The 13116-nt window shown below is 36.4% G+C and overlaps 1 protein-coding gene across 1 annotated transcript in view; it reads right to left on the reverse strand.

The window, feature by feature from the left end:
* Nucleotides 1-13116, reverse strand: part of LOC145769081 (uncharacterized) — a 41663-nt gene that overhangs the window by 11212 nt on the left and 17335 nt on the right. Inside the window, exons 4-6 of the mRNA XM_082580678.1 lie at nucleotides 11403-11429; nucleotides 8778-9023; nucleotides 3692-3894 (exon numbers count right to left, since the gene is read on the reverse strand). Of these exons, the coding sequence (XP_082436804.1) occupies nucleotides 3692-3894; nucleotides 8778-9023; nucleotides 11403-11429 (476 nt within the window). The remainder of the gene's footprint in view (nucleotides 1-3691; nucleotides 3895-8777; nucleotides 9024-11402; nucleotides 11430-13116) is intronic.

The following is a 13116-nucleotide window of genomic DNA, read 5'->3' on the forward strand; positions in this document are numbered from 1 at the left end:
AAAAGGGGGGGGCCCATCCGAAACATTTTCTGATGTTCAAATATTTTTTAGATATCAAAATGCATTGAATTATTTTCTAAGTAGCTTTTTCGCTACTGTGTAGATACATGCATATGGTTACTCATGGTACCTAGTAAAATTGAGCTAATCTCGGAGTCCGGTGACTTCACACCAGCAACGTATTTCACCAAGTCCCAGTTCGACTTTACTACATTTGTTTTAATAACATAACAATATTTTCACACTATATGCAAATTAGCAGAGTTCCTTGGGCTCAAAGATATAACTAAAACCACTCATATTAGGAATGCTGGCCTGTTGTCGCATTGAGTCCCCTCATTTAGTGCTCTGTCACATGACAGGTTGATCGCTATGTTTTTTTGAAAGATTTTGTTTTAATGTCTGTGTAGCCACAGCTAGTAGGCCACACTAGTGCGCTGTCAAAAATGTGAAACGCAATGTAGGCCTAAAGGTTTATTTATTTGAAAACTGCTTCATCAAATCTCTCAGTAAATTCACGTAAGATCATAACTAATCTTGTCCTGGTTGTTAACCTTCCATGCACAGGACTTACCAAAAAGTTTGAACGGATGCTCAGCAGCAAGTACAATTGAAACTGTAAGGTAAGGCAACCTAACGCTATCGCTTTGTTTATGTTTAATACTAAACCGGCAAAAGATAAATAGACACAAGAGTAATCAAGAGCCCACTATAATAGCTTTTTAAAACGATTTTTTAATTGAAACCCGGATTGAAATAACAAAAAGGAATATTTTTTAGTTATTTCAAAACAAAATAAACCAAACAGCATAATCTGGATGCCTACTATGAAAAGTAATGTGATGGATATGATTTTGTACATGTTCTGTTCAAAAAGTTTGAAACAAGCGTCCTTTATACCTTATCGCTGTCAATCGAAACTCTGTGTTTAGGCCACCTTATAGTAGCTGTTTGCTTGTAAGCTTGAAACCAATGAGACACCCGGGCCTCCAAGAAACGTCTGAAAACCGAACCTCTCAACTTTTACGTAAATAAGAAGCAGTTTCAAACAAGGAGAAAAGGCAAAAACAAGTAAAATCATATTGTAGAATGAAAAAAAGAGATTTTCCCAAAATGCAGGAGTTGTCTCCAAAAAAAAATAGGATGCACAGTGCAGCACACACATTATAGAAAAAAAATACGCGGTGTTTTCTGTTAGTTCCAGAGCCACTAAGATTGTCCACTGGCCTGAGTCCAAAAGTACCCATCAAATTGTTCTATCAAAGCCGTTATAGGCTACTGTAAGTGTGGTTCAAAACTGGACATCTACATACCAGTCAAAAGAATAGGTCGGTTGTAGACTAGATTAGAAGTTAAAAGATGAGAGAATTAAAGATTTACATTGAGATGTGGCTTCCAGAATTCTATTAAAATTCGTTACTCATCATGAGAAGAGCTTGGTGGCTAAAACGATCACAGAGATGCGATTTTTAGTTCTCCAGTTTTACCAAAAATTTTCAATAATTTGAAACAGTAAATTGAGTTTTTCGCTGGATTGACTTTAGTAAATGCCTCCCATAAATACATTATAAGTTAATAGTATAGTGCTGTAGTGATATCCATACACAAAATCCCATGCAAAGATGTATCTTCAAATCTAAATTACTCTTTACAAAGTCAAGTAAAAGCTTGCCAAACCAAGTCATTAGGTGCGTCACTATTCTTGAGCCAAGGGCCTGTTTTTTTATTTACTTTTAATAGTTAAAAGCACTCTAAATTAATTTACCTTCAAACCAAGGATTTTTAATCTTACCACGATTTTTAAAGTGACGGTATCTACAGCTAGTAGGTGAACAGTAAGGACAAGCAAAACGCATTCTTCTGCTGGTAAGTTACAACATGCAAAACATACTAAAAATAAGCAACAGATATTATGTCAAAAATGTCATAACGATTTACTTTTTCAAAGTTACAAACATTTCCTGACCAATTTTTCATCAAAATTACGTTTAAAGATTTTATATTAATTTTTCATTTTGAAATTTACAAATGGAAATAAATGTTAACTTCAAGCTCAAAGGAGTTGATTCTCTCGAACGCCATACAGACAACAACAGAATGAAGGAATACTGTCAAGAAGAATAACTTATTTTGTCCCATGCATTCGAAATAGCTCTCATTCAAGGAGAAACGCAAGTTGAAAGAGTAAATTTTTAGAAAATTAGTCCTCACTGTTTAAACTTTTAAAGTACAAAATGTGTAAACGTTTTTCAATGCGGACTAATTAAACAATCAAAACGGGAACGCTTTTCATTCAATTTCTGTCGGCTGCACAGCTGAGTGGTGACAGCACTTCAATGTTTGGATCATAATCTTTAAAAACATCGCACAGTGTTACTCCCGAAACATTCTCTTCTGACAGTTGAAAAAACAGTACTTCGGAATTTCAATTTATTGAAGAAAAATTCATGCTTTGGTTTCAGCAACACGTTAAAATTTAAAAACAAAAAACATAAATTTTGTTCATTCAAGCGTAGATCCTTTCTACAAAGGGCTTCAAGCCAGTGGCGTAGCCAAGGGGGGGGGGGGGGGTTTTGGGGGTTACAACCCCCCCTTTGGCACGTGTGTGACGTCACGAAATTGAGAATGATGCATTCAGTCTACAAAAGATTTGCCTAATTTTAAACAAATCTGCATTAAAAGAGCGAGTTTTGCCAATACCAAACATCTCAGCCAGGAATTAGAAACAAGAAAACATAAAGACTTATCTTTATTTCCGAAAAATGCCGAAGAAAACATGATTTTATCCTTTTGCTATGCCACTGGACAGTACCATTTTTCAGGAATATTCATACCCACATTTTTGTTGAAAATGCTCTCAGAATGCACCAAATTCAATGTAATTTTCAAAATTTTCTGGGGGAAGCCCCCAGCCCCCCCGCCGCTGGCTGTCGTCTTAGGCGAAAACCCCCCCCTTTCAAAATTCCTGGCTACGCTACTGATTCAAGCGTAGACCTTTCCTTTGAGTCGACTTTACAATTATCTTTCAGTAACGAGTTTGCATAATATTTTTTATGATGAAACCTACAATTTTTAATGGAGCGCAAACACGAATTTGAGATGTTGACTCTACACATGACTCGGCGACTGGTGGAAAAAACTGCCAGCACCACCGGCGGCTATACACCAACACCGTCACTTGACAGAAAGCTGAAGGATTGCTCAGCAGCTCCATCGTACGGAAACTTTTTCTTGTATTTAGTTGTCTTTTAAAGCACCATGCAAAAAATACAATCATGACCATGAGATATCGGTTTGGGTGGTGAATAGACTTCGCACTTGGTTGATGTTCAATAGGTCACTGGTTCGACTATCAGCGGTAACATTTCTTATGTAATACACAATCTCGTATTTTTAGCGATTACAACATAAAGGAACAATAAAAAAGTGGCTAATTGAAAATTAGTAGAAAAAATCATGCACCGTTCTTCTCAATTAAAAAAAAGAGTTCACTATTAAAAGGGTGCTATAAAATGCCAAGCTTTTACAAACAAAATTTTTATGACGCTGCAAATCAGGCTTTACAAAGAAATATGTGCAGTTACGTTTTGTCGCAAACTCAAAAAGTCTTTGTGTAGGAGAATGCTTCATATTGTTGAAACTTTTATCTTGTTATTTGCTATTTTAAAAAATAAATAAATTATCATCTCACCACGATTGCCGGGCCGTGTCCTTTACAATATTCGCATTCACATGCCGGAGGATGAACTTGCAAGATGCCTTTTGTCATCAATGTCTTCAAGCTCTTCCCACAGTGCCGGATGCTGCGCTTCCAGTCTTTCGCTGTCTCCCTGCCACTGATGAACTGGAACTCATTTGGAGTAAGCCACTCATCGTTGAATAGAATTGATTGGCCTGTTGCATGAGAAAACAGAATCTAGTTGATATACTTGTTGAATCTGGAGAACTAGTCAGGAAGCAAACTTCACTTGGCTGGAGAGTGACTTCTGTTTGCAGTCGTGTAGTGCTCTTACTGTACAACACGCATAGTAAGCGATGCGGATGCCGTCTGGGAGTAAATGATGTGGAATGCGAAATTCGCTTAATTGAACCAAGACTAAACTCATGCTCAGAAATGTTGTAAAACTACTCTCTTCTTTTAAAGTGCTACTATTAAACAGATTATAGCTGTTATTGTAGTGCAGTTGTCATAGCAGTAGTCGCATAATTGACGCCGTTAATAAAACCACTTTTAGGACTAAAATAAAAACAGTTGAGCTTCCAAAACAAATATTTGATGTGAGGTCTAACTCCAAATTTAAAGCCTCACACTTTATATAGCATATCGATAGTGCTAGTTTATTTCAATGCGCAAAAGAATTATCCCAATCACGATTTACTATTAAAATGTCATTCAGAAATAAAGAATGTTGTAGTATTTCCGTTTTTACAGTATAAACTGATCTAAAAAAAAACAACAAGAAACGCATCGAAAGTGAAAATTTAACCACAGACAGAGATGGCAATGATTGAATGATGCATTGCCAGAGAAGTTATTTGAACCCGAGAAATATCCCGTCTCCTACGACCATGCAAATGCTTTAATTGGTAAAATCCAAAAATGGAGAAAATTGTTCCATAAAAGCACAATGTAAACTTCCAGCATTAGAAGCTAGGGACAAGACGGGGACTCAAGACTTTTTTTTAGTGATGTTGTGAATCAAATTCAAATACAGTAACAGACAGCAATCTAAATTGCAAACATTGTCAAACAAGGATTTTTCAGCCATTTTGTTTTTTGCGTTTGACGACACGACAAGCGGCACTTAATTCTAAACAAATCTTCAAACAGATTTTTGAAAAGCCCTGATGTTTCGCAGTGCGTTAGGGTTGCTTTTTCAAGCTATTAGGGTTTCCCTAAAGACAGAAACAGCAAAATAAACTTTTGAAAAAATCTTGCAAAAAAAAAAGTTTTTAACTTTTTACTCTCTTGTTTTTATCACGAGCGGAAGATCATCTTTGATAAGCGCCAATCAAAAATGTCGTGGTGTTTTTTTCAACGAAAGACACTTCATACGGTTTTTGCACAATTTATCGAAGCCAGGTTATATCAAACCGACTACTGTGGGAAGGAGTTGTCAACAAATTTCAATTAAGGGGAGCAGCTGACTCGAAGACTACATGTCACCTCGCTGCTTCCTGTCGTCTGTTGTATCGCATCTGTGATCGCAGTGTACTGTATGTTATCGCAATGGGCGCAAATAAAAGCATTATTAATTAATAATTAATTCAACAAATTTCATAAATATAGGAGGATAAATGTTATCACATGAAATACCGTTTCGATTAATGTTCTTGCGATTCGATGAGCTATTATTTCGATAAATTGTTGTGGTATCAGGAAGTGCACGCCACGTTCAATGTTCCTAAATCTAAGTTATATCTTTTAGTAGCCTAAGACACTCGATGACTTGCTACAAAGTAAACGCAAAAATTAATTTTCTGATATTCCCATTCATTTGAACTTGATATTTAACCACGAGTCGTAAGCCTGGATATGCCAGAAATAATAAGCAATAATAAATTGAGCTAGGTGTTTCCCAATATTCTCCATCGGAGCTTTCATGAGGTCAAACTCTTTGAAGAGCGTTTCTCTGACACACGCATTTGAAAAACAAACATGCAAAAAGCTAAATCACCAACCATCCCGTTTAAAGACAGCTGCTGTAGTAACAAGGAAAGATTAAATATAACCTACTACACGCAACAAGTCATGTGCACTGCAGATCGTAGCCTGTTGGTATGCAATTTTCATGAGATTCAAATTATGCTAAAACAGCGTTAGAAGAAGCGTTTAAACGGTTATAGGCAAATTGTTCGTAAACAATTGTTCGTACAACAATTGTTCGTAAACAGTTGTTCGTACAACAATTGTTCGTAAGCAGTTGTTCGTAAAATTAAATCCCTAAAACAATTCTTCGTAAATCATTTCTTGGTATACATCAATTCTCAATTGCATGCACGAAGAAATGCTTTATGAAGAATTGTTTTACGAACAACTGTTTACGAAAAAAACGTCGGACACCGTTTAAACGAACACAAGTGCTTTTTGCACAGAAACCAAAAGGGATAATTAACTGACACAGTAGGATGCAACTACAATGTTTGATGAGATTAGTTATCAAGTTAATGGAAAAAACTGTTCATTTCAATACTTCTAACACCAGAACGCAAACATGTTGAGTTTTATTTTCCATAACTGTTTAGTTTCTATAGATTATTTTTTTATGATTTTTAAAGGGGTGTAAAAGACTAGGCGGATTGTAGTGTTGCCACAGCAAAACAACGACATTGAACGCAAAATTTTTCCGGTGCTATTTAAGACGCCCCAACATAAAATTTTAATAACTTCAAAAAACATGCAAGCATAATTTGATACTGCGCTTGGCATTTGTTCAAAAACTATGTTTGGTTTAAGGTCTGATATTGCAAATAAATTTATGTCAACTTATAAAGTTTAACTTCTGAATATAATTAAAAATGAGAAAATTTTTGGAGTTACAAAAAAGCAGATTTAAACTTTTGGAACAGGAAGTGGACATGAAAGTTGAACCACGATAGATTTGCAAAGAGCAGTTGCAATGTCTATGGAAGAAGATTGGTTTAAGGCCTTAAGTGGTTTGAATAACAAAAGTGACAAGTTGATTCTTGTAGCCTAGTTTGATTGACTGAGCGACAAACTATTTATCTTCAGAGTGGTAGTATTTCCTGAAATTTAATTCTGGCAGTTTCATCTACTCGTAGAAGCTTTGAACTGCTGACACGGGCCCTGTCACCGAGGTTGCCTGTTTGAAGTTTCCACTCTTTATTAAAGTTTTTGCTTGTAAACTATGCCACACCACTAGTTGCTGTACCATGGATCACTAACTGTACGAAGAGCTATTTTGAAAGCACACACCAATATTTGAAGTATCGTTTCCAGATCTTATCATTTTTTGATTATGGATCCAAGAAGTTATTATTTTAGCTAATGAGGCAAGGTGGTGGTCCCAATGTCCCATACTCAGTTACTGAACTTCGGAGAATAAGATAAGATTCTCATCAAACAAGGCTTTCTGCAGTAACGAGAGTAAGGTAGCCAGTTTCTTTCTCTCGGTCGCCTTTCATTCAGCAGTTATGCCCATTCAATTTGGTACACCCTGGGTAAAGGTGAGCTGTGTTTATCAACAACCAGCTTAAGCCGGGTGTCGAACCAGGTTTGTATTGTAGGAAAGCCAACGCCTTATCCGCTGCGCCATCCCACCGTTAATGAGGCAAACGAGACTACAATTTGTTTGATAAAGCTTCTATAACAAAAAGCGATAAAGTTTACTTACACAAAGTGTTACAGTACATTTTCATTGCTATTGAAAAAAATAACATCAATCCATCGTATTAAATGGATAAAAAAATCACCTAAATTTGCTGAATGAATGGTACTACACCTTTTACAGATTATAAAGATGAATTGAATCCAAAATAACTTCCAGGAAGTGTTGATTAAACAAAATGAAAGCGGCGCCAGGATTTAATGACATTTGAAGAACTTTTATCTTAGGCAGATTCGTGAGGAAAAACATTGGAAATTTTCCAAATCTTTGAAGTGGTGTTTGTGGGGCTTAAGTCATTTTTGTTTTTACATTATCTGTTTTATTCAAAGCAGTTTACTCGCTTGTGGTTAGAAATTTGAATGTAAGCAACGTAAAGATGTTTCAAGTATTTTGTAGTTTAGAAAGACTATATGCCGACTGCAAGCTTTTGGGCCATACCTTGCATTCACTCTGGTAACATGCTCAACCGTTTTATCCGCTAGCCTATTCATGTTGTCAACAACGTACTCTTCATCAGAATCTTAATATTATGAACCGGCTAAGTGGGCTTATTGCTACACCACAAGAAGCTGCAAATTCTAATTAAAGTTCTAAAGTGCATGTCGCAATTCATGATTCTTGAAAGCCCTGTGAGCAGATAGGCACTTTAGTAGTCAAATTGTAAAGTTTACTAGGCCTATATCCTTCTATACTGTAGCCTATGTTTTCTGATAAAAATTGTATCAAGAATGCAGCAAAAGCTATTAAAACGTTATTCTGATAAAGCTTTGTTTTAATGTGTGTTTCAAGGCTGCAAAAACACTTTTTAAACCCACCACTGATACTGATAGGTCTACAGACGTAGTATGGTTAGTTCTATGAACGCGTTCTGCACATTAATAAAATTGAGTAGTGCGGAGTGGGCAGAAGATCAGAAAAGATACAATTTGTAGACTCACAAAATCTTTGCAGTAACAGTCTGTATTCTTTACAAAGATGGGCACAGCATATTCAAACGAATCATGCCGTGTCAGAGCTGACAACAGAAAACATGTGGAGAAGGAGAATTCGTAAAGGAATAGTTGATGGCAGTTGCAGAAATTTTGTCCAGAGAAAAAGCCGTTATTTTCAACTATCAGCTTTTCCAAGGGGAGTTACAAAACGAATCAAAAATATCTCTGTAAATGTGAGGGAGCTTTAAAAGACCCTGAAAGGACAAACTCAAAGAAACTAAAAAGACAATACGAGAATAGGTTTCATATTGAAGAAATACGAGCTAAAGTACGTTACGTTAAGTTTGTCTATTCTAATATTATTAAATGAGTTTCATTTCGCCTCGTTTCCGTATTATCACTTCATTCGCACACGTATACAAAAAGGTTGCTCACCCCTGAAGTAATTACTATGTACAGTTCTATGATTGTTTACGCTAATATGAGTTATTTGTACCTTTGCTTCCTTGACAAAGCTTTGTGACGTACAAGAGCCCCTTGTTTCCTCCACATTCAACTTCAACAATGGGATCAGATAGATCGTCGCCCTCAAGACAAATCTCTATACTACCCCTGGTGGAGTCGTCCGGGCGCTCAATCGTGTAACGAGTAACAAACTGGTGAAGACCAGAGCCTCCCACACTTCCTTGTCCAGATCCAGTGCTTCCGACCCGACCGGAGCTTGTAGGAGTGTCCGGAGCATCTGATAGAGCATAAACCGACATTGTCAAGAAATTTAACTAATAGACATGGTATCCGTTGTTGTGAATATTAAGTGTAAAAAGTAAGCACATTTCACAGTCGGTAAAAAGTCTTGATAAAAAAATTAGGGTTGGCAAATGAAACACTTTGGTTTCGTTTAAATGGTAGAGTGTAGATAGGCTACTGTTCACCATACTGTAGTTTTACGCATTATTAAAATTTACATTTTAAGTGATAAAACGTTGTTTTGTGTTGGAATGTTCTGAAAAACTTAAATTCTATAAAATCAGTGTAACAAAAAAATGAAACAATATTCTACATTACATGCTTTATTAGTAAACTAAACGGAGAATCTATGTACACATGACAAAATCAACTGTAAAATTGATCGCATCCAAGAAAATTCTTATCTCCATGCTCATTGAAACTACATTAAATTTTAGCAAACTAAGATAAATTTTAAACACCCTCCTCTACTTTGCCACTATTCAAAATAAAATATGTATATTATTTTATTTACCGTTTTCTGATAGACTGTTAGCTACATTCCGTTGTTGCCAAAACGTCCCAACGTTAAAAAAATTATTATTGCTAGTCTCTCTATTTTGGCAAGCATTCCAGACGTTCCTGCTGTCCATCAAAGGAGCAAATGGCACAGCGGGCTGGGGTGTTTGCTGCCTCCTCAATTGAGCAGCGTTTTCGGCATATAGATTCCACCGGCTCTTAATCCAAGACTGTGCATTTGAAGACCAAGCCGAGTTGAGAAAGTTTGTGTAGTTGTTCAGGTATGTCATGGCATTAGCAGTTGTACAATGATCTCATTTAAAAGGCAGAACAAGGCACTTATGCTTAAAATTGGCAAACTTCTTGTTCTATCCTGAATTAAATGCAAATTTTCTGCATGTCAATCCAAAGCAATGTTAAATTTTTTATGAATTGCAAGTAAATCACGAGGGGGAAATGTCATACTTCACAAAGACTCTACGTAACACTGCTAATGTACAATTTCATCGTGTTGAAACGTGCTTTAATCGTGACAGATTGGTGTAAGATTGTAAGAAAATCGACACCATTCGCCATCTTCATCTTTCGATGTCAAGTCAGCCGAGATGCACATCTTCGTTCGTCCGTAACAAAATGGCGGCACAAGAAAACGGCGTCTGTGCAGTATTCACACCCAGACATCATAGAATGCTTAATTTTGACGAAAAAATCTGGTGCATCGAGACAAAATTTAAAGATGGAATTATAGGAGTCAAAAATGGGCTGGAAAAGAGTTAAATAAAGAAAGGAGTAACAACTACTTTTGTTTTGCAAAAAAATTCCGTTTCAAAGCATTGCGCTTTAATAGATAATAATATGAAAGATGTTTCAAAAACGTTACAAAAATGTTACATGTTGAAACTCATCTAACATGTTCAAGGTCTTATAGCACTTTTATTCGCATCTTATGTCAATAAAAAATATTTTTATTTATAAATCTTGAAGCCAGTACTTTTGCTGAACTTTAATTTTCCTCGTATCAGATTTCCATGTCATCACCACCAGAATCATACCAATAGTGCTTTTGTTCTTTTTTCAAAGGTTAAAGTTTATGTTTAGTCAAGACGTTCAAAAACGCCAATTGCAAGTATTAGTTGCATGAAGATGAAGGAAAGTGTGTAGCTCTTTGAGTCATATGACAGCTGACAAGACAACCTATTTTCTCTGACTCTTTTATAAGAACTTAAAAGCAAAGCATGGCGAAAGCATGCTTGCTATTTCCATAGTAGAAGTTTACAATTCTGGAAAACGTTGAAAGCAGTAAACCACTAACTTAGAGCATAATTACTGTACTTAAGAATTAATGACGTTATGACTGGTAAGATGGTTGAAGTAAAACTTTTGTTGTTGGTAGAAAGACGAAGAAAACTGTATAAAAAAATAACCACTACCCTTACTTGACATTTCATTTGAATTGGTTGATGCTGAAATTGAAAAAAAAAGAAAAAAAGCACTTTTTAGTGTCAATACATTTACGATTTACTTTTTATAATGGTTTACAATGCAATGGCTTCAGCAAACGAAAATGCATTTGTTGGACATGCTACAAATGCCCAAATGTATTAGAGATTGAAAACATACTAACAATGGTGTTTTAAGATTATTTTTGATAAAATATAAAATTTTCAACTTTTATTTTTCAAAGACACACGCCAACAACAAAAAGGAATTAATAGCTTACACAAAGTGTACAAATAATGCATGGATCTTAATGTTTTCAATTTTAGGCTATTATTGTAAACTTTAGACGACATCTTGCTTTGTTAGTTTTTTTAACATCAACCAAATGCTTTGTGCTGTCGATCTTTCCTTTTGAAAGTGCTCTGATGTAGGATACCTCCGCTGCCGGTAAGCAAGGTTACCGCTATATGTTGAATAGATACCTATCCACTATATATCTCACGTTTCATCTGCTCATACGTTCAACTTCATCAAAGATCATGCGCATTCAGTGCATTGTCTGCCTGTCTAACGTAAAATGGCAAAATTCAGAAACACACTGATAAATTGAAGTGACCAGGATGCTACAAAATTTAAAACATGTCTATTTCTATAACCCTTCTTGACTTGGTAATACGAAGATACAGTAGGCTACACACTTAAATGCTAACGTTGATTGCTGTTCTTATCTGTTTGTTGCTGCCTATTTACGCATAGTATAACTTGCTGACTATCTACATGTCTGTAGTGAAATTTTAAAGAAAAAAAATAAAATCTAAATATAGTCCATAAAACATTACTTTTGTAGCCCACCGATAAGCCAGATGTATCCTATGCGAAAGAAAATTTCAACGCAATTATGCGCTATGTCCCCGCAGTCTACAAAAAGCTATTTATTATTAATTCAGGCCTAAGTTTCAGCAAAGATAAAAACTGAAACTAGTCCAATTGGTCAGCAAAAAACCGGTAATCTAATCTGCTCACGACCTTTGCAGGTTGATGACTTTTATCCAAATGAATCACTTCCAATGTGCAAAACAAAAAAAGTTAACCTCGTACGCTTTCGAGATGTCACGAATAGAACCCACGTTCGTCATATGCGTCTCGTCATGCTCTTCGCCCATGTCAACTGATGAATTACACGTGACATACAATGAATATCGACTTCCGGGGAGAGCAAGCGTCACGAGCGGCCATCGCAACGCTCAGCTAATGCATAGAAGCGAGCAGTTGTCCCGATATTTCCGGGTAGGGTCGACCATAGGTAGTCACAACAAACATAGCACGCGGGGTCACGTGATGGCTTAAAAAGTAATTGCATCAAACGCCTTTGCACGAAATATAATTAAAAGCAAACGCTCTTTTACATCGTCATATACAATCTCAACACGCAATGTCCTCAAATCTCGATTGTTTGATACGGTAGGCTACGAGCGATCGGGAACGTTGAATGGGTTGTAGAAAGTAAATTGTAATACCCTCGCTTTGTGATAGAGGTTGCAAAAACTGTAGCTTAGTGATTGAGGGGAATCAAAATCGCGATGAAGAATAACGTGAATTTTACGAAAGCGAATTTAAAAATAGTGTCCAAGCATTGTCCATCTTATTGAATTTTGTTCAGTCAACAAGGAAGCGTTTTAAGCTTCACGCGGTGTGTCAAAACTATATTGTTTTAGTCGTGCAAACGTCAGGCAAGGGTCAGCAACCGTTTTCGCACCACCCACCGATGGAAAGTAGCCGCTATTTCCATGGACTGCACAATAAAGAGGAACAATTGATGAAGCAAAAAATTAACCGATGCGTTATTGAACACAAGTTACAATTCTATCCAAAATTTCCACAAAGGGTATTTTGTTCTTTCATGAAGCCTGGTAACAAATGCCTTTTGGGCCAATGATTACCGACGGCTGTTGTAAGACGATTCATTGCAATAGATGTGGAACGCTGAATGTTGCAACAAGGAAGAAGAGTTCGGTCGTAGGCTTGCGTGCGATTGAGCCGCGAGCTCGCCAAGACAGATTAGTCATATTTTCCTCAGTCACGTTGTCGTGTTCATACACACGGAAAGCGTGCCTCAATCCTTTCGTCTGCTATTGTTACACATGAAATGT

This window comes from Aplidium turbinatum, chromosome 4 (assembly GCF_918807975.1).
Source record: "Aplidium turbinatum chromosome 4, kaAplTurb1.1, whole genome shotgun sequence".
NCBI lineage: Eukaryota > Metazoa > Chordata > Ascidiacea > Aplousobranchia > Polyclinidae > Aplidium > Aplidium turbinatum.